The 21,046-nt window shown below is 52.1% G+C and overlaps 2 protein-coding genes across 3 annotated transcripts; both read left to right on the plus strand.

Moving 5' to 3' along the window:
- The first annotated feature begins 535 nt into the window (after positions 1-535).
- Positions 536-8,600, plus strand: LOC114018204. 2 transcript variants are annotated; one of them, XM_027833796.3, is made up of 4 exons: positions 536-685; positions 3,691-4,014; positions 5,721-5,837; positions 7,394-8,600. In XM_027833796.3, the coding sequence occupies exons 2-4, from the start codon at positions 3,789-3,791 to the stop codon at positions 7,696-7,698; spliced, it is 648 nt and encodes a 215-aa protein (XP_027689597.2). In that variant the 5' UTR covers positions 536-685; positions 3,691-3,788; the 3' UTR covers positions 7,699-8,600. The 2 variants fall into 2 exon arrangements, with proteins under 2 accessions (XP_027689597.2, XP_037771021.1); XM_037915093.2 differs by lacking the exon at positions 536-685 and adding an exon at positions 1,534-1,843.
- A 2,139-nt stretch (positions 8,601-10,739) lies between these two features.
- Positions 10,740-21,040, plus strand: LOC102947430 (killer cell lectin-like receptor subfamily F member 1). Its single transcript, XM_037915130.2, has 6 exons — positions 10,740-11,727; positions 13,436-13,534; positions 14,525-14,623; positions 16,001-16,155; positions 16,471-16,583; positions 20,319-21,040. Exons 1-6 carry the CDS (start codon positions 11,643-11,645, stop codon positions 20,440-20,442), a joined length of 675 nt encoding a protein of 224 aa, XP_037771058.1. The 5' UTR covers positions 10,740-11,642; the 3' UTR covers positions 20,443-21,040.
- Positions 21,041-21,046: the final 6 nt, after the last annotated feature.

Raw genomic sequence — 21,046 nt, forward strand, 5'->3', positions numbered from 1 at the left:
GAGCTGTAGCTCACGAAAGCTTATGCTCAAATAAATTGGTTAGTCTCTAAGGTGCCACAAGTCCTCCTGTTCTTTTTAGGGATCAGAGTGAAGGTCAGAGGTTCAAAATGAGGATACCGGATGGGGACACCGAGCAGACAACCCCGCTAAGGCCCGTTGGCAGCGGGTTTTACACAAGCTATTTTTCCTAGACAGCAGCATGCAGGGGAGCAATAAGCGGCTGCTCCAGTCTTGGCTTTGAGAGGGGAGCGTCGCCTAAGGGTTAGAGTAGTGGTTTCACCGAGGGGGGATCTGACTCATTGACTCCAACAGAGCGAGGGCCACTTGACACCAACCTCTGCTTGGGAGGGAACCCAGAGCAGCTGGCTCAATGCACAGGAGACCAGCTGGGGCGACCCCCCAGCCCTGCAGGTTCCCGCGCGTTATGCAGATCAGCGCTCATTTGCTACACGCTCCCCTCTGCCGCTGGATACGCCCGCCCTACCCTGTGTCCAATCAGGAGACAGTATGCTAATGACAGCCAATCACCAGGCTTCCAGCCAGGCAGGGCTAAATCCCGCCTAGGTGCTGTATTTGCCTGGCTTGGAATAGGGGGTTTGCAGAGCACGCCTGGCTGTTCGTGCCTGGAGAGGGGGAGATGGCTCATCTGCAGGGGATACTGCACAGAAAGGGGGCCGGCCAGCCGGTAAGCTGTGAACTTCCTTTGTAGCAGTGCCTTGAGTGCGCCCCCCCCCCCCCGCCCCACTTAGAATGGCTGCTCCGTGTTCAGGGCGAGGAGGGAAGTGAGGGTCAGAGCTTCCAGGGGTGGGGGTGCTGCCTAAAACCTTCCATCTTTCCAGGAGCAGCCCTGGACCATGCATCTCTCACTCCCAGGCTTTGCCCTGGCCTCTGAGCCTCTGTGAAAGGCGATCTCTAAACGCAGGATTTCTCATTCAGCCTCCCCCCCTCCGCAGCTTGCACGGGTGCTTCCCTGCTGGCCAGCAAAGCAGCTTCCTAATAAGGACTGGAACTAGAACAGAAAACCTCTGCTCTTGGAAAATAGTGGTGCCTAGTGGTGAGAGCTGCAGGGGGCACTGGGAATCGGGACTCCTGGGTTCTGTCCCTGGCTCTGGGTGTGGAGTGGGTTAGGACAGGAGGAGGAGGAGACACAGGTGACTTGGCAAATCATCTTGGTCAGAAAAATGCTGTCCCAGCGTGGGTGGGATCCTGCAAACCCGTGTAGTGTGTACCCACAGAGTACAGTCAGATCGGTGTTTAGTTTAGTGGGGTGGTCTGCTGGGGGCACAACCAGTGGTGAGCTGGAGCCCGTTCGCACTAGTTCGCTAGAACCGGTTGTTAAATTTAGAAGCCCTTTGAGAACCGGTTGTTCCGGGAGGGAGAACCGGTTCTAAAAGGGCTTCGAAATTTAATCGGCCAAAAGTAGCGCCTTAGGCGCCAACTCCCAGGGGTGCTCCACCCCTGGAGCACCCAAGGGGAAAATTTGGTGGGTGCAGAGCACCCCATCCTCCCCTGAAGGCGCCGCCCCGGCTTCCTGCGACTCAGCTGTTCGCGCAGGAAGCCAGAGAAGGCTGGGAAGCAGGTGGCGGCTTCCCGCTCAGGCCCAGGGAGGGAGAGCGGATGTGAGCTGGGGCAGGGGCTGGCGCAAAGGGGAACCAATCCCTGTCCCAGCTCATGACGGTGTCTGCGCAAGTCCCGGGAAATACGAGCCTCCAAGAAAATTTCAACCATTGTCGCTGTGTGTGCGGAAGGGGACAACAGCTGCTACTCGGGCCAATGTGGAGACTAAAGACCCTGATCTTTCTGGGGTCCCTCTGGCTGACTCCAGGGACTGGGCAGGTGGCAGGTGGGCAGGGGAGATGGGTAATGGGGGGACGGAATACAGCTGTGCTGGGTTCAGAGGGGATATGGTGGGGGATCCTTATATCAGAGAGCGGCAGAATAGGGGGGTGAGGGTGGAATTCTCCTCCTGCTGGGGATGGGGGTAGCAGGTAGCAGGGAGGGGGGTGGTCCATCCTCCTGCTGCAGGGTAGCAGCTAGGGAGTAGATAGGGAGGAGGGTGTCTCCTTGCTGGTAGGGGGGGAGGTAGCAAGTATGGGGCTGGGAGGTAACAGGGAGTTGGAGGTCTGGAGGATTGTGTCTTTCCCCCCATTGCCATGGGGAGAAGGCGGGGCTGGAAAATAAGGAGCTGGGTCTGTACAAGTGAGTGGATGGTGGGGGTGGGAAACTACAAGAAATGATCTTCATTGGTAGGCTGGACTGGCCTCTTGCAGATGGTAGCAGGGTGAGTCACGGTAAAAGTATGTGTGTATATGTGTGTGTGTGTGTGTGAGGGATCTGAGGCACTGACTGATTTTATTGGCCAAGGGCAGGAGATGGGTATGTGTGTTTGCAGGGGCAAGGTGTGCAGGTGGCTCTAAACCATATTTACCCTCACCTCTTGCTCTCTTCCCCCCCTCCCCTCCCCAAATCTGGACACTTAAATCTAGATCCCCCCCCCCGAGTTGAGTTGCATTGGGGATCTTTGAAGTGTTGGCTGGGGGGTGGGGGAAGGTTGGTCTCCCTTTCCGTGGAGCATATTGCACCCATCCCGTACCCCAATATTGCAATTTGCAGTCCTGGGTTCGGTATACACCGCTCTGCTGGTGCCCTATAGTTCTTCTAGCCCTGGGCTTCCCTCCTACATCCACCAGTGCCCCTCGATCCCAGGCCCCACTGGGATCACCCCCACCTAACTCTGCCAATTCACCTTAACCCTGACCCATGTTCCCTCTGCTATTCCAGCCCCCGGCTTCCCACCCTCCTGCTCTGCGGATGCTCCTCTGTCCTGACCTTCAGTCCCCACTTCTTCCTTCAGCCCTGGTCTTCTCTCCCCCCCCCCCCCCCCCCCCCCCGAGCTCTGTTGATGTCCACAACTATTCCAGCCCAGAGCTGTCTTCCCCCTGCCCCCCAGCCAGGGAAGCCTGCCTTTCCTCTTCCCCCTGAGGCCCCGCTTCCCCCAGCCCTCCTGGCAGCTGGAGCCTGACCCGGGAGCCTGGGCAGCTGTGAGGAGCTGTGGACCCTCCACCTTCCTGGGGTGGGGGGGCCCTGAGAACAGTCCCCGCCCGCTGGACCCACCCCCCCCGGCCCAGGGCAGGTGGAGCATCTGGCTCCCTGCAGGTGCCTGCATGGCTCTTACCAGGGCTGAGTGTGGCTCCAAGGCCCTGCCCCCCAGCTGGAGCCAGGTGGGGGTAACAATCACGCAGGCAACTGGGGGGAGCCGTGGACCCTCCACCGCCTTGGGCAGAGGGTCTGGGGGGTGGATACACGGGCCAGGGGCTGCTCTTGGGGGGCCCACGGCAGGCAGGTGGAGGGGCCTGGGCTCTCCAGCCCCACTCCAGCTTGGCCAGGGGTGGGGGCCTCAGGGATAAAAGGGGGTGGGGGCAGGGCTGCAGAGGGGATGGGGGCCTGTGGGGGCCCCCCCACTTCTGGGAAGGTTCCGCTCCCCTTGCCCACAGCTCTGCCAGTGCCCCATAGTCCTGACCTGCAGCCTTCTGCCATCCACGCCCTGAGCTACCCCGTCTGCAGCCAGCTTTAGCTCTGCTCCTGGGCCCCAGACCTGCAGCATGCCCGCTTCCTCTCCAGAGGAAATCATTGTCTTCCACAAGAGCAGCGTAGAATCCACTTGTCGCTCACACACCTTTTTCCTTCTAGGGTCTGGAGCTTGTCCCCGCTATAACCTGTCTGTGCCCGAAGGCTCCTCTGGGCTTGTTGAAATTAACCTGCCCAAGAAGGCATCTCGTTTGTGTAAGATGCCAACCACCATCACGGCCTCCGACACTGCTTGTGACCCCATCCTGGTGTTCACTAGTAAAGGAAAGTGGAATTACTACAGCCGCACGTACCAGGGACGGATTGCTCTCTCAGGCTGGCTCCTCGTTTCTGTGAAGAACGCAAGTGAATGGATGGCCGGAGAATACCGAGTTGTCAGTGACCTGCATGAAATCTGCATGGCGCGTATCAACCTGACGGTGCCTGGTAAGTTTCCCAGGTGCCTTGCCTTGAGGTTTATGACCAATTCCAGTTCAGTCTCACGCGCACAGCCTCTCCCCCCTCCGTCCGATGTGCGGAAGTGGTGTATAATTCCCAGGGATGTCGTTCAGAGCGGCATGGTTCTTCTGGCCTCGCTGTCCCTGAGATCCTTGTCGACGGTTGGGATTGCTTTCTTGGAGGCAGATGGGTCAAGTGGGTAAGGCTGGATTGGGACTTCAAAGATCTGGCTTTCATTCAGAACTCTGCCCCTGATTTGCTGGGTGACCTTGGGCATGTTGCTGCCCCCCCGCTCCTTTTGTCCCTCCGTTTCGCCGTCTGTAAAATGGTGGGGATGACACTGACCACCTCTGTAAAGCACTTGGACGTCTATGGATGAGAAATGCTGAATACATGCTCAGTTTTCAGAGTAGCAGCCGTGTTTGTCTGTATTCGCATCCGATGCAGTGAGCTGTAGCTCACAAAAGCTTATGCTCAAATAAATGTGTTAGTCTCTAAGGTGCCACAAGTCCTCCTTTTCTACATGCTCAGTGTTGTTTATGACTCCCTTTGGGCGTCTGTTTCTTCTCCCATGTTTAGGGAGGAAGGAGGGCCTTGTGCTTGGTCTGCCGGCTCAGGCCTCGGGAGACACTGGGTCAATGCCAGCTCTGCCACAGACTGTCTGTGTGACCTTGGCCAAGTCACTTAGCCCCAGATTTGTAAAGGTCTTGGGCGTTGCTATGCACAGTGTCGCAGCCCCTAACTGATTGATTTAGGAGCCTAACTCTTTCAAAAGGCATTTCGGCACATGGGAGCTGAAATTCTGTCTATCAATGGGATCTTTTCTCCTAAGTGCCTAAATCCCTTGTGAAAAGAGATATAGGCTCCTAACTCTGTTAGGCGTTGTGACCCTGTGCACAGCAACGCCTAAATACCTTTACAAATCTGGCACGAAATCTGTGTGTGCGCGCCTCTGTCAGGGGATATAGTATCGTGGCCACCAATCTGCCTCTGTTTCCCCTTCATCGGGCCCCTTTAAGAACTCACACAGGTTCCAATCACTTTGTCCACCCAAAATTGTTGAACCGCTTTTCTCCAGGCTGGCAACGGAGTTTGTCCAAACGCAGAATTCAACGGTCCCAAAACACACCAAGTATTGTATCCATTTCAGCTCAATACATCTCCTGATTCCTGGCCTTCCCTAGCTTGCTGTCAGGCTCAACTTTCTTTCAACCCCCCCCGCCCCCCGCACTGCCCTTTATTTTGGAATCTCCGGATTCCCTTCGGCTGGGATGACTCCTGTGATCAGGGCGGGCTTGGCCCTAAGCTCTCCAGCCCAGGAGCAAACCGCCCTGGTACAGGGGATAACGGTGCTTCCTGCACCATGGTGGGGAATGTTGGGAGGATAAATACTTTAAAGGGACTGTGAGGTGCACGATACTACGGGGATGGGCAGAAGGGCTGGATCAGAGCCTAGATATTGCATTACTCCTTCCTGCAAGGTGCTGTGTATCTCAGCCTCCCATCGCTGTGAAGTCTTTAAATCAAGACTGGATGACTTTCAGGGGAAAAAAGCTCTAGGCCACCACCAGATATGGGCTGGACGCAGGAACCCCTGGGTGAGGTCCTCTGGCCCGGGTTATACAGGAGATCAGATCAGCTGACCTAATGGTGCCTCCTTGCCTTGACATCTGTGCCCTCCTGTTTGCCTACAGGTCCTGTCTTGTTCCCACCACTTATATCGGAGACTCCCGCTGTCAGAGAGGGGACTGCCAATCGGACTGGAGAGGGAAGTAGACGAGGGATGCTTTCCAATGGCTCTCTGGAGGGGGGTAAGTATTAATGACCTGAATCTCTTTACAGGAACATTTCCCAGCAGAACAGGGTCAGTGCCTGAGCAGTTTTTACCCCGAACTCGGGGTGTTTGTGTGTCGATCCCAGCGATCACCCGCAGCTGGGGGCTGTCGGATAATTTAGAGCCCTGTGAATTTTTTTTTTAAATAATATTGTCTTTGGAGGGAATTGTGTGAGGTTTTGTTTTATCCACTTGGTGGTATGGGGGGGTCAGGTCCCCTGGGGGAGATGGGGAAGCCCTGGGCCTGGCCAGGCCAGGCTGGGCAAGGGAAGGTTTGGAGAGTGAATCTGCCTTTGGAGAGTGAATCCTGTCCTATAGGGCCAATCCCACCCCCACCCCAGCCCGGTTTGGCCCGGCTACCCTCATACCTGAGCGGTGATGTGACCCCATGCGCCAGGTCACGACACAGGAGTGGAGAGTCAGGCCCAGCTCCGTGAGATGGGCACTGCCATCGGGGAGGTGGGTTTTTGTGATTGTTTTTTGTTTTTTTTACCATGGTGTCTTGTATTTGCGAATTTCTTGGGGCTCTCCAGCTAATTATTTATCCCCAGTGGAACAACGTTGGGGGGGTCCCTCAGTCCCTCCTGGCGGTCAGTGGGTACAGCTCATTCCAGAGAGGTGGGAGACTTGGGTTCAAGTCTCTGCTTCTCTCCGTGGGTTTGAACCTTGGTCTCCCACATCCTGGGCAAATGCTCTAACCGCTGCCATCTTGTTTCTTCTCAAAAATGGACTGACCCTGCTTAGGCATTTAACTCCAGGACAGGGCGCCTGGCTGTGAATTGCAAGTGGAGGGAGGCGGCTATTCACTGCATTCTCCTCGGCATTTACTACTGGCTACCTTAGGCAGCCCCCTGCCTCGCACGCTGGCTTCTGTGAATCCCAATTTTAGGGGCCCCTTGAATTGTATAGGGAGCCAGGGTGCCATGCTCTGGGGTGGCAGGGGATTGCAATGCTCAGTCTCCGTCCCCCTTTTTGCACCTACCTCTAGGGACTGTGTTTTCAAACTCTCCCCACAGCCCCAAGGGCTGGAAACCTTCCCTGAGAAGACCCAAATGAAAGCGGGGAGTCTCCTCTAATCACAGGACTCCAGGAGCTGGGGCTTTAAGGAACGCACCAAACATCATGAGAAGCAGCAACATGGGGTTACCTTTGCTCTAGTCTGAGTGACTCTAATGTATTATTTGCCTTGGGTTAATAGCCAGGACCCCAGAGTGTTAGGTGCTGTGCAAACAGATCTTTATGGCAGAGGCCAGCTTCTTATCAGTAAGGCTTGTTCTAAAATATTTATCTGGACCCCGTCATGTTAGTATCTGAGCACCTTGGATTCAGCCTCACAACACCCCTGTGAGAGGGCAATGCTGTTATCCACACTGGAGAGGGGGAACTGAGGCCCAGAGAAGGACTCAAAGGTAGAGCAGGGAATTGAACCCTGGTCTACCCAAGACCTAGGCGAGGGCTCTAACCACTGGGACACCTGTCTTCTCTTAGTCCAGCGGTGTCTAAACTGACTCTTATCTTTGGTTTTCTTTCCAGAGCCAAGGGGCCGCTGTGGCGTGTGGGTATCGCTGGGGTTCGTTGCTGCTTTGTTTGTTGCTGCTGCACTTTATGTCTGCTGGAAACGTGGGCGAGAAGGACCGGAAACCCGTCGTGGTTGCAAAGAGGAAGGGATCTTGGACTCAGCGGACTCGCCCGTTTGCATGCCAGCCTGTGTCTCGCATCTGCCCGAGGCTGGAACCCGAGACGGAGAGGCTGGTGAGGAGATCCCACTGAATGGAGAGGTGGTACAGCCCCGGGACCTGAGCCGGCTGCCCCAACGCAGCCGAGAGCCAGCACTTTAATAGCGTTGAATGGCCGAGGGGCGGGTGCCTCCTGTGTGCGTTACACAGCTACGATCGTTGCACTATCCTGGATGTGTCTTCTTCCCATGTGGGGCCAGGGCTGCCCTTGCACTTAAGGCTCTGGGCTGGGACTTGGGAGACCCGGGTCTTCCACCAACTCCCTGTCTGTGGGTGAGTCACTCAGGGCCGAATATTCAAGAGCTCAGACGGTGAGTGGGGTGTTTAATCCGAAGGCTCATGCAGCTGCCTAACTGGGAATTGAGCTACTCTGAAAATCGGGCATTCCACCGTCCTGTGCCTTAGTTTCCTATCTTTAAAATGAGATACTCCTCCATGTAGATTGTAAGCACTTTGGGGCAGGGACTGTGTGTATGTGTGTGTGTGTGTGTGTGTGTGTGTGTGTGTGTGTGTGTGTGTCCATCCCATCGCTATGGGGCCTGACTGGAACTGTATTGTAATATTAATAATTATAAGTAAGGCTACGAATCTGTCATGGATCTTACAGATGCTGTGATTCATTTTTTTTTAAATGAGCCCTCCACAACTTCTTGAAAATGCAATAATTCAACCCCGGGCAGCAGGGTTTGGGCATCCATCATTTATTATTTATTGCCCATGTCCTGTCCAGGAGTTGACATAAAAATACCTGTGCCAAAATTGTAGCCTTGATCATAAGTAAATGTGATTGTTTGTTTGTTTTTTGAAATCTGTTTTTACTATTGTATTTATCTCTGTGCCTGTCCCTCCTGTCTGTGACAGGATTTTTATTTCGTCGATAAGCTATACAATAGAGGGAGTGTCTCATTTATCTTTGCACAAGGGGGGCACTGATCTCTGCTGAATACTCAATGAAATGTAATACACGCAATAATAAAGCCATAACTGTCTGAATATTTTTTTAACCTACCGTGAACCTTCCTGCCTTCTTAGGAAGCTCCAACACTCTGTGGAGTGTGTATTGGCTCTAGGTCTCTGGGGTCTCCAAAGCAAACCTCTCCCCTATGTTCGGTCTGCCCCCTTTATTTTATTTGGCGATAGACACTGGCCCAGCAAGGCTTGTCCAATATTCCAGAGAATATTGGACTAGCCTTGCTGGGCCAGTGTCTTAGAGCCCAAGAACTTTCATGGCTCTTCAGCAGAGTGCGATCAAATGTCTGCTGGCCCCTTGGTGTCAGTATTACACGCTTTTAGTCAGTTATGTGAGGGTGAAGCCCAGTCTTCTCTGGCTGCTATGGTAAAGCAATTCCTACCAACAGGGGTGTAAAGTGACTTAAATTTAATTCACACCCACATCCCCAGCGCTAGAAGCTCAAGGCTGTCCTAGCATGAGCATGCTTCCCTGGCATGCTTGCCATAGAGAGTCTCACTCGCTCACGCCAGGCCCAAATTCGGTTTGTGTTATAGCACGTCCTTACCAGCGTCCTTACCACGTCCTTACCCCTTGTGAGTCCCTGGGCTTCTCCACCCACCCTCCCATGCGGTCGTGGGGCACTCCATGCCTAAAGCCAGCAAGAAGCAACAGAAACTTAATCTCTTCTCTGGGAGATCGAGTTCAGCCTCAGATCTGCTCTCTCTGCCTGCAGGTGAGCAAGGCTCTTCTTTTTAATCATCTCCCTCCGGCTGTCTCAGTTTGGACTGAGCGGGCCTTCATTAGCCTTTTTCTACCTCTTCTGCCCCAGTGCAGTCCCCAGAGGCTAGGAAATTCGCATCAAACTTGTCACACTGCAGGGATTCAAATAACCCCTGGCATACCTCTATCAACCAATTAATTAGCTCAGTTGACGCGTTAATCCTTTGCACCACGCTGTTGTCCTCAGTGGGGTCACATTGGGGATAGAGATGGCCCCAGATCGGTCGTGTGTTTCTATTACACCCCTGCCCGGGGGAGCTGGGCTGCCAGGAAGCTGGTGGGGAGAGGAGAGACAGACAGCCCTGGGCCTGGTGGAACGGGGTATCCGGCTTCTGTGCATGGCCGGATGGTCTGCTGACATTGGCACATCTCTCTGGGGATCCAAGTGTTCGAGCCCCCCCAGGCAAGGGAGCAAACCCCACTGCAGACAGATGAGCTGGGTCCCACTCCAGGCAGGAAGCCGCTGTGGTGTTCTCTCCCACGGGTTGTTGTTTACACAGGAAGGGTGGGCTGCACCCAAAGTTATCCAGCAGGAGAAGGCCGGCCAGTCAGCGCTGGCTCGAAGGTGAGCAGATGGAAAATGGCTTCCCACACATCAGCAAAGGCTGACCCGCAGGAAGCTGGCTTCATCGCAGGTGCTGTGTGATGTTCTCAGTGTGGTTGGCAGCCGTGGGGGGTAATGCAGATACGATCAAACTGATGAGGAGTGTGAAACACCTGCCTTGTGAGCAGAAGGTAAAAACCCTGGGGCTGTTCAGTTTGGGGGGAAAAAAGATGACCGAGGGGGGAGCTGATAGAGGTCTCTAGAATCATGACTGGTGCGGAGAAGGGACTGAGGAAGCATTACTTACCCCTTCACGTAACACAAGAACCAGGGGTCACCTGGTGACGGGAATAGGCAGCAGGTTTCAAACAAACAAAAGGGATCAGAGTAGCTGCCGTGTTAGTCTGTATTTGCAAAAAGAACAGGAGGACTTGTGGCACCTTAGAGACTATCCAATTTATTTGAGCATAAGCTTTTGTGAGCTACAGCTCACTTCATCGGATGCATTCAGTGGAAAACAAACAAACAAAAGGGAGTATTTCTTCCCACCATGCACAGTCAACCTGTGCAAGTCATTGCCAGGGGAGGTGGAGGGGGCCGGAAGCGTAACAGGGTTCAAAATGAATTAGATCAGTCTCTGGAGGATCGGTCCAGCCAGGAGTGACAGTAGCCACCACAACTTACCGCTACACCCTGCACTGGGCCCAGCATCCTTACCGCAGATGAGAAGTGAGCCCCAACCCCCTCCACTCTGCCGGCTCCCAGCTGCGATGACGTTCCACTTCCTGCCACCGCCCGGTGAGTGCCGGGGGCGGGAGGCGGCTGTGACCTGGGGGAGTGGAGCGGGCTGGGGCTGGGTTGCTCCTCTTCCCACCGCCGCTAGACAGTGCAGGAGGGGGCTCGGCCCCTGCTCCCAGCTGGAAGCAGGTCCTGCACTAGCCCCCTGGGCTCCAGGGGGGCCCCCAAAGCTGGGGTCTGGGGCAGCTGCCCCTTTTTCTCCCCCCCGTCGGCACTCTGCCTGTAGGGTCTGACAGTGCTGCTGACGGGGGAGCAAAACCGGAGTGCCGCACCGGCCCACTCTCACTTCTGGGTCCATCAATGGCTATTAGCCAAGACAGTCAAGGATGCAACCCCACGGTCTGGGTGTCCCTAGCCTCTGACTGCCGGAAGCAGGGACAGGATGACAGGAGATGGCTCGCTCGATAAATTGCCCTGCTCTGTTCATTCCCTCTGAAGCATCTGACATTGGCCACTGTCAGAGACGGGATACTGGGGTAGCGGGACCATGGGGCTGAGCCAGTTCGTAGGTTCTTATCAGCTAGTTCTTATCGACATCTCCTCCCCACAAACTGCTCTGAACCCGATTCCCCACCTGGTACAAATCGCCCATAACTCTACTTGCGTCAATGGGGCCGATCTCAAGCTGGTGTCAATCGGCAGTCACTCAATTGGCGTCAATGGGCCCAGATCCCCTGCAGGGGTCAATGGGCTGTAGCTACGCTGCCTTATTCCCAAAGAACATCTGGCCCCCCAGGTCGGGAATACAGCCATGTGACACCTGCACCCCCCTCCTCAGCATCTGGCTCTGCTGTCACGGCTGGGTCCATCGGACACCAGCATCTCTGCGTGCTGTGGTTTCACACCTGATTCTTGGGGAGGAGCCAGTACTTCCTCTGTAGGCTTGTGGAGACCAGCCGGAATCCACAGGCGTCTCTTCTTCTTCTTCTCCGATCCTCTGTTCGAAACCGAACCCGACACCGGCATCAGAAGATGGAGAATGAAGACGGTTACGTCGTCATGACCCTCCAGATGAAGAGGATAAACTCAACCCAGCCATCTCCGCACGGGAGCCAAGGTATTGCTCTATAAACCAACCTACACTGGCCACTCAGGAATGGCGTCTGCTCTTTAGGTTTCAGTGAGGGCACGAGCAAAGCTGGTTGAAACTTCCCCAGCAAAAACAGGTTTTTCTTGGGGGAAAAAATGGCCTTTTTTGCCCCTCTTCAAACATGGAATTTTTTGCAAAAATATTTTGATTTTTTTTCCAAACACCTGCAGTTTAAAAAAAGTGATCAGAAATGTGAAGACAAAAAATGTGTTTTGCCTATTGGTTGTTCTGCAAAATCTTTCTTTCAGTCCTGATTTCGGTACGTCAGCAGAGTTGGACGGAGAGCTTTGGTTCAAAACAGAAAAAATGCCATTTAAAAAAAAAAGGGGGGGGGGTAACATTCTCAACCACAGCTGTGTGATTTTATGACATTTTTAAAATCATCAATTTCCTTGTCTGGTAGCTCAGTCTCTGACCGGAAGTCAACATTATTACCAGCAAAGAGCAGTGCTAGAATAGGAATCTGTCCCACACCCTTTGTAGTGAAAACTGATGCAAAGAAAGATATTTAGCTTCTCAGAAATGTCCTTATCCTCCTTAATTGCTCCCTTAAAATCATGGTTTTCCAGCAGACTAACTTATTCTTGCACAGAGGGTTCCTGCTTCTGCTCTAGTTAAAGAATCTTGTTGATCTGACGTCGTGAGCTCTTTGCTTTTCAAACTCCAGTTTGGCCCTTTTTAGTTCCCTTTCATAGACACTCGTGGAAAAACTCATCCACGTTTTCTGACAGGGCTGCAGCATTTCTTCCACAGCTCCAGGAGGGAACAAACGAGTGTTTTGCTGACAGAGAGCACTTTTGATGTGCAAAATTACTGTGGCGGCTGTTCAAAACAGTGCAACAGAGATCAGTAAAGGAGACTGGTCAGGGAGCGGGGTAAGCGTCAGAGCTCTCGGCATCCAGACTGGTTGCTGTAGATATGGGGTTCTTCTACCACCTTTGAATGCCTCTGGCACTGGTCCCTATCAGAGACAGGAGACTGTACAAGATGGACCCATGCTCTGGTCCAGTGTGACCACACCTACACTCCTACCTGCGGAGACAAGGAGGGAATAAACAGTGGGCTGCTTAATTGTATTGTCTGCTGGTTCTGTTGACACTAATTGGGTGGGGGGGGGAAGTTGTTAAGAACTGTTGGCTGGCCTGGCCTGAAATAACAGTATATCTCTCTGGCGTGCCATGGGGTACTGGGTAGGGTAAAGGCCAGGGGACCTGGGTTAGGTCCCTGCTTGTGAGGTTGGGTAAGTCTCTGTGCCTCTGTTTCCCCTTTGTCTGTCTAGTCTAATTATACTAGGTGATCCTTTGGGCAAGGACTGTCTCTCGCTGTGTGTCTGTGCAGCGCCTGGCACAACAGGGCCCTGATCTCAGCTGGGGCAGGGACTGTCTCTCCCTGTGTGTCTGTGCAGCGCCTGGCACAAAGGGGCCCTGATCTCAGCTAGGCCTTCTAGGTGTACTGTATTACTTCTATTAATTGTGTACCCCAAGCTCCTACCCCAAAGATCTTACACTGAGATGGTCGCACTAACCCTGCCGGTGAGCCCAACAAAACTAGATGTGGAAATTGCAGGGAATGCACTAGGATGTACCACAATCCGGCTGGTAGGTTTGGCAGGAAATCCCTCCATGGCTACTTTATCCTTCACTGAAAAGGTTTCCCCACGTTTGAATTTTTACAGGTTCTTCTCCCGGTCTCGACGGTTATAAAGTTGCTGTGGGGGTTTTAGGGGCTGTGTGTGTCCTTCTGGTGTCGGCTGTGATTGCTCAGAGTGTCTGGGGTAAGTATCTGGCACAGGCGCTGGCTTCCTCCAGGCCCTGGGGGTGTTTAACTCACAGCTCTACCTTTCATACATCCTCTGGGACCCCACCTGTCCTCCGCTGTCAGAGACAGGGTACTGGGCTGGATGGGTTATTGGTCTGACGCAATATGGCAGCTCTTATGTCTGTAACCCTATTACCTCGGTGCCTATTGTAAGTGCAGGAAGAGGGTAAATGAGAGTGGCAATTTTCATTCGACTCTCCCACCAGCTATGGTTCATCTTCCCCAGTGGGGGCATGACTGGGGCTCGGTTTCCACCGTGTTCTCCAGACCAGCTCACCTCCATGGGTCTGACTCCATGCATCTGATGAAGTGGGTCTTAGCCCACGAAAGCTTATGCCCAAATACATTTGTTAGTCTCTAAGATGCCACAAGACTCCTCGTTTTTGCTGGAACAGACTAACACGGCTACCCCTCTGAAACAGGTCTGATTCCCTGCCCTTCACCCCAGGCGGAAAACCAGTGCAAAATATTACTAAAGACACCAGATTGTGGCTTTTTTTGTTTTTGTGGGTTTTTTTTTTATAAAGACCTTTGCTAAATATTTTTTAAATTTCCTGGAGTTTAACGAAACATCTGAAAATATTTTCCCCATTCCTTCCCCTTTTTTTCCTTCCATCAGCCCTTTTTAATGGGAAAACGGAGGAGGGGGAAAAGGAAGGGAAACAGAAGCGAAAAACTGGATTTTTTTGGGTATCTAATTGAAATTTAAAAAAAAAAAAAAAAAAGCACAGAAAATACAGATAATATTGACTAGATCTGCTACCAGAGCAGATGGTGGCATTCTGCACTAGAGTAAATGACACCATAAGGGGCAAGATAATGGGGAACCGGGCCCAAATTCGCTCCCCTTTTCTCTTCCCTCTGGGCTATGGAACGTGACCTAGCTCCTTAGAGCTTCCTTATGCGCGGTGTCCTAACCTCCCTCTGCACGGATGCTGTTTGGAAGGTTTCCAGGACGGATGGGCAGAATGCGACATCCAGCAGGCCGCCTTCGTGTCTCGTCTCAAGCAGAGTCTGTGTGACCCAGCCTGGAGCAGCCCAGCAGGTAACCTCAGCTCAGATTCTCTCTCAACTGATTTCCAGGCCGGGCTCAGCATCTGGGAAACACCTGACCTGGGGAATCTTGGGAGCCGGGTGGGAGGTGGAATGACTATGGACATTCAACATCTGCTGGAAAAGCTCACTGCTCACATGCCAGAGTGGGACACAGCAGACCTGGGCAAATTACTACATCACTCTGGGCCTCAGTTTCCCCATCTGTACAATAGGGATAATGATCCTTCCTTTGGATGTTTTCTCTATTTAGATTGAGCTTTTGGGATGGAGGCTGTCTGTCACTAGGTCCATTAGAGTAGCACATGGAGGCCCAGACCGCCCCTGCCCCAGCTGAGATCAGGGCCCCGTTGTGCCGGGCGCTGCACAGACACATAGCGAGAGACAGTCCTTGCCCCAGCTAAGATCAGTGCCCCGCTGTGCCAGGCGCTGCACAGACACCCAGCGAGAGACAGTCCCTGCCCCAGCTGAGATCAGGCCCCGTTGTGCCGGGCGCTGCACAGACACACAGTGAGACAGTCCCTGCCCCAGCTGAGATCAGGTCCCCCTTGTGCCAGGCGCTGCACAGACACACAGGGAGAGACAGTCCCAGCCCGGCAGAGTTTGCAACCTAAACAAAAGGCAGGAGGGGAACCAGAGGGGAAGTGACTTGCCCAAGGTCACCCAGCAGCTCAGTGGCAGAACTGGGAAAGATCTCTTGAGTAGCAGTCCAGTTCCCCTAAGTAAAGGCAGTGTGGCCTTTAGGTGTTACTGAAATGCAGGTAACAAAAATACCCTTTGGGGTGGGGACTGTCTTCTTGTGCCATGTTGGTTTAGTGCCCAGCACGGGCTACTGCAATGCAACAAACCAACGCAATAACAATCCTATATTCAGCAGAGACCTGCAACATACCCAGACCCCCCGTCCTCACCTGTGTTAATGGCAGCAGTGACCTCTAGTGGTCACACGGGGGTAGCTCTCACTCTGCAGAGCACCCAGCACTGTAATTAGAGCCCCCCCCAAATGCTCTGATGCTCAACGTCCAGGGTCACACTTCCTTTGCTGGGTCCGTGACAAGCATTTATTACATCATACCGTGTTGGGGGTCCGGGGGGGAGTTTGAGTGAAATCCTTTGAGCTCTGAGCTATGAGAAAAGAGGGGAAAATAAATCCATCGCCCGCCACTATGAGAAAATTGGATGGAAATTTTTGACTAGGATCGCTCTCGGGCCAGATCCTGAGCTGGTGTAAATTGATGTGCTCCATGCTGACCGACACCAGCTGGGAGTCTGGCTCCTAGCGCCCATTGCGGGCTAGGGCTTTTGAATGGCTTGAAATAAAAATATTGGCTTTCTGCGAGTTCACGGGCATCTCTGTTTCTTCTTCCAGGGGGCGCCGGGTGCGAACTCTGCCCCAAGGACTGGCGGGCACACAGGGGAAAGTGCTACTGGGATTCTAGAAGGAGTCGGATCTGGAGCGAGAGCCGGAAGGACTGTGAGTCGAGGAATTCACAGATGCTCGTGATCCGGGACCAAGAGGAGATGGTAAAGTGAAATGCACAAGGCCAGTTCTCCAGCTGGTGTGAATCAATGTAGTGCCACAAATTTTTGACTCCTTTACCACTCAGCAGCTCTCAGGGAAACAGGGCTATTCTTCAGTACCACTGAAGCTCTCCAGTGAGAGGGTATCATGCAGTGTGCTGGCCCCATTGGGTCAGAATCCATTTTCCTCGCATGTTTTGGGTCTCTGATACATCTCCTGGTGTGATGGGGCTTGCGGGGGGAGGGGGAAGTCTCTGTATATGCAGGGGGTGTAAGACCGTGTGAGAGTCACCCAGTCGCTTGCTTTACACTCCCCAGGATTTCATAAACACTATCGCAGAAGGCACAAACCACATCTGGATCGGCCTGAACATCACGTCCCACACCAGGAACTGGACCTGGGTGGACGGCTCCCCTTTAAATCAAACACTGTGAGTGTTGCCTGCAGGTTCACTGTGGCTAAGATAACTTTTTCCTCCGCATTTGTAGATTTGTTAGGAAGGATCTGGGGGGTCACGGTGGACCACAAGCTAAATATGAGTCAACAGTGTAACACTGTTGCAAAAAAAAAAGCAAACATCCTCCTGGGATGTATTAGCGGGAGTGTTGTAACCAAGACACGAGAAGTAATTCTTCCGCTCTACTCTGCACTGATTAGCCCTCAGCTGGAGTATTGTGTCCAGTTCTGGGTGCCACATTTCAGGAAAGATGTGGACAAATTGGAAAAAATCCAGAGAAGAGCATCGTTAAAGGTCTAGAAAACATGACCTATGAGGGAGGATTGAAAATATTGGGGTTGTTTAGTCTGGAGAAGAGAAGACAGAGAGGGGACACGATAACTGTTTTCAAGTACATAAAAGATTGTTACAAGGAGGAGAGAGAAGAATTCTTCTCCTTAAGCTCTGAGGATAGGACAAGAAGCAACGGGCTTAAATTGCAGCAAGGGACGTTTAGGTTGGACATTAGGAAAAACTTCCTAACTGTCAGGGTGGTTGGACCCTGGAATAAATTGCTTAGGGAGGTTGTGGAAACTTTGTCACTGGAGGTTTTTAAGAACAGGTTGGACACGGATGGTCTAGATAATACTTAGTTCCGCCATAAAAGCAGGGGACTGGACTAGATGACCTCTTGAGGTCCCTTCCAGTCCTATGATTTGCTCATTCTGAAGCTTTGCACATTTGGGCTCAGATTCCACAGAGCTGAAGTGCAGGGCTGTGCGTTTTTGGACGGGAATCTCTCCTAGCATCCCAGCAGGGGCTCAGGTTTCACAGACGACTTGGACATCGCTGCGATTCAAATGTTCTTATTGCAACCATCTGCTCTGCAACTAGGCTATAAACCAGGGCCTTGTTTCTCCTTTGGCTCCTACTGATTCCAGGGCCTTGGATTAGACCATCTGGGTTCTAGTCCCAGGTCTGGGAGACAGCCCGGTCTGATAATAAAACAAGGAGAGGATTAAGAATTTCTGCACCCCATTGGGCCTCAGTTTCCCCATCTTAATAGATTCCAAGGCCAGAAGGGACCAGTGTGATCATATAATCTGACCTGCTATATAAACACAGGCCAGAGAACTGCCCCCCAAATAAACCCCAGAGCAGATGTTTTAGAAAAACATCCACTCAATTTAAAAATGGTCAAAGATGGAGAATCCACCATGAACCTTGGGTTACTCTACCAGTTGTTAATTACCCTCACTATTTAAAAAAAAAAAAAAAGGCCTTATTTGCAGTTTCAATTTGTCTCGCTTCAACTTCCAGCCATTGGGTTGTGTTAGACCTTTCTCTGCTACACTGAAGAGCCCGTTATTAAACATTTGTTCCCCATGTAGGTATTTAGAGACTGTGATCAAGTCACCTCTTCACCGTCTCTGTGTTTAGCTAAAGAGAGAGCCGTTAGCCTTTGATTTTTATTTCAAGTGAGTTTTGTAATGTGGTGTCACACTACTCTGCGTTCGGACGTGGTCCCTACAGGTTCAAGCTTAACGGCGCGAAAGTCACCTCTGCCACTCCCTTCAGATTTAGAGTCTCTAGGAAGGAATAAAGACCAAGGGTAGTGACCACACAGACATTCACAAGTACAAAGTCTATTTCTTTTACAAATTGTATTAAGGGTATGAATACCCATGCACATAGAAATTCTCCACAGACATATGCACAAGTTACAAATATACTCACAATCTTAACAGCAGTGTTAGGGTCTGATGGGTCTTGCATGGCTTGCCCATCCACAGAGGGATGGTTCCTGCTGGAGTTTTCCCGTAGGGAGCTCAATTTTCCCACTCTGGGCATCCTCTTTATAATGTGATTCTGTCTACACCTACGGTCTGTGCCTGTCCATAAAAGTGTCAACCCTCTTTTTCCTTATTGGTCTGATGTCCTCTAGAAAGGTACAGTACCCCGATTCCTATAGGTCGTGTAGGTTCTCTTTATCCTCATGAGCATTAATACACAACCTGTGTCCTGTGATTAAGGCACACGTTGGAAACAGGTGCACCTTTACAGCATTCTTATGATTTAAAATTAATCTTCCGGCTAGATTTTTCACAATTCCACCACTTGGTACCTCTTTCCCTGTAATCTTAGGGCATCGGGTTATTCTTCGGTCACTTGCTTATGTCGGCATTTCTCAGCTCCATCAGCGAAGCTTAAATCTTGCAGGCCTGAGCCTGCAGGCCTTGTGTTTCAGCCCCTCGTTACTTAGATACCGAATACAAAATTAACCCTTCCAGCTCCTAATCATTCTTCTATAATCCTACATCTTAACTCTTTTGAGCATACAATGATTATATACGACCTAACCCGCTTGTTGATTATAACCGTACAAGAAATGAGCAATAAACTAAATTCCATTGGCTACAGAAGCTTTATAATGATTGACGCAAGGGGCTCAAACTTTCATTGAATTCAATGGGAGTTAGGAGCCGAAATACCTTTGTGGATCTGGGCGTCCGTGTTGTTAAATCGGCAGTGAGTGAGAGAGGAATCGGCCACAAGAAGAGAGCAGAGATGGAATGATCCTGGCAAAGCTCCCAGTGACTTCAAGGGGGGCCAGGATCTCCCCGGAGACTTGTGGGGCCTGAATAATGGGGAGTGGTTATCAGAATAGGGGAAGACGAGACTGTTACCCGGGGTTCTTTCAACCCAAAGCTCTTGGTAACTTTTACTCTGTGCGAGGTGGTGTCAGGAAATAAATCAGGGGAGACACGGCCGTCCGACCGATCGATGGCTGTCACAAACCGGACAACACAAGGGTGCTTTCACTTAAAGCTAAACTTGACTTAGTCTCAAGCACTTACACACGTCCGCAAAAGGTTAGTAAAATACTCCCAACCCTCGATAATTACCAAAGCTGAGAGTGGCTCTCGAGTGGCCCAGCGGCAGGCTTCCGGTGGCCAAATATTCCATCCCCCGGTGGGGACTGCAAGATGTACCCAGAAGGAGAGTCCAAAAAGTGTCCAACTACCTCAAACTTTTCCCCCTTATTTATACATTAGTAATAGAGTGACATGTCCCTTAAAGAAAACTTGTTCAGTAAGCAGTTTCAATAGTCAAGCAAGAGCTTCCTTCTGATTATCGATTAACCAGGTGTGGGTTTTTCCAGAGTTTGCAGCCTTGAGGCCCCACTAGACATTCCTGGGGCACATACATGCATTTTCGAAGAGCAGGATCAGCCACTTCAACACAATTCTTATCAGGAAGGACACGGGGTCAAGCTGCCCTTTCTGTGGCACCCAAAACTCCCCCCCCCCCCCCCTCCCCGCACCCGCTCCTGCCTTGGTCAAACTGAGAATGCTGAATGGCCAATTTACAGCCTGCGGACTTGGCTGCTTGTAGCAATAAGCCATAGCGGTTTCAGGCATTTTACTGGTTTGCCAAAGTCTCCCCGTACAAGACACCCTAACTCAGTTCATGTCCTGGGAGGTTTTGCTGTGATGGCTGACAGCCCGGGGACTGAACTGGGGACCTCCAGAGCTAAAAGCAAGAGCTGCCACAGTCTGAGCTAAGGAGCCATCCCATGAGATCAGGAGAGGCACTCAGCCATGGGTTACACTATCATCAGCATCTGGGCCCAGCCCAGCTGGGTTGGTATCAAGGCCAGCATCCCATCACTGCGAGAGGAGGATCTCTCTGATCCATCTATCACTACCTTTCTCCTTCGCTCTGCAGGTTCCCGGTCTCGGGCCCTGTTGCCTCCGGCAGCTGTGGGGTGGTAAAGGGGAACTCGATCAACTCGGAAACCTGCAGCGCCGAATTCAAGTGGATTTGCCAGAAAGACGCTATCGTGGTGTGAGGCAAATGAGAACGTCAGCGCCCCAGCAGGGTGCTCCTGCCCCATGGTGACGAATTTCAAAGGGCTTTATATACAGACGCCTCCGTCTTCTTCTGAGCTGATGCGGAGCAACAGCTGGCAAAATAAGGGAATTTGAGTCCTTGATCTAGTCCCTTTGTTCCCTTGCATTGCTGGGAGCAGACCACAAGGTGAGGAGCAGGGGAGGATCAATGTTAGCTCAGTAGCTATAGCTAGGCTTGGCAGCATTCAATGGTCGCAATTTTGACTGATAATATAGGTTTATTTTTAAGCATTTTTTTCTATTTAAATGTTCATAGTTGTGGGAATATGTGTGTGTGTATATCCGGTGAAATCGACTTTTACCAATAAAAGCCCAACGTTTGCCAGCCTAGTTAAACCTGTACAAAATCTGGGTGGAGCTGGCTAAGGCGGGGACCGTCTCTTTACGGTGTACGTGCAGCTCCCAGCGGGCCCTGAACTTGGCAGGGGGCTCTGAGCAATGGTTTAATTAAACTCCTAGACTTTTAGGCCAGAAGGGCCCATCATGACCATCCAGTCTGACCGGCTCACTGCGGGCCACAGAACCTCGCCCACCCACTCCCGT

This window comes from Chelonia mydas, chromosome 14, assembly GCF_015237465.2.
Source record: "Chelonia mydas isolate rCheMyd1 chromosome 14, rCheMyd1.pri.v2, whole genome shotgun sequence".
Classification (NCBI taxonomy): Eukaryota; Metazoa; Chordata; order Testudines; family Cheloniidae; genus Chelonia; species Chelonia mydas.

Coding starts and splice junctions, on each gene's coding strand:
- LOC114018204 (XM_037915093.2), top strand. CDS start 1,672: ATGACGGTGTCTGCGCAAGTCCCGGGAAATACGAGCCTCCAAGAAAAT. Junction 1,844..3,690: donor AGGGACTGGGCAGGTGGCAG/GTGGGCAGGGGA, acceptor TTTTCCTTCTAG/GGTCTGGAGCTTGTCCCCGC. Junction 5,838..7,393: donor CAATGGCTCTCTGGAGGGGG/GTAAGTATTAAT, acceptor TTTTCTTTCCAG/AGCCAAGGGGCCGCTGTGGC.
- LOC102947430 (XM_037915130.2), top strand. CDS start 11,643: ATGGAGAATGAAGACGGTTACGTCGTCATGACCCTCCAGATGAAGAGG. Junction 11,728..13,435: donor ATCTCCGCACGGGAGCCAAG/GTATTGCTCTAT, acceptor GAATTTTTACAG/GTTCTTCTCCCGGTCTCGAC. Junction 14,624..16,000: donor AGCCTGGAGCAGCCCAGCAG/GTAACCTCAGCT, acceptor TTCTTCTTCCAG/GGGGCGCCGGGTGCGAACTC.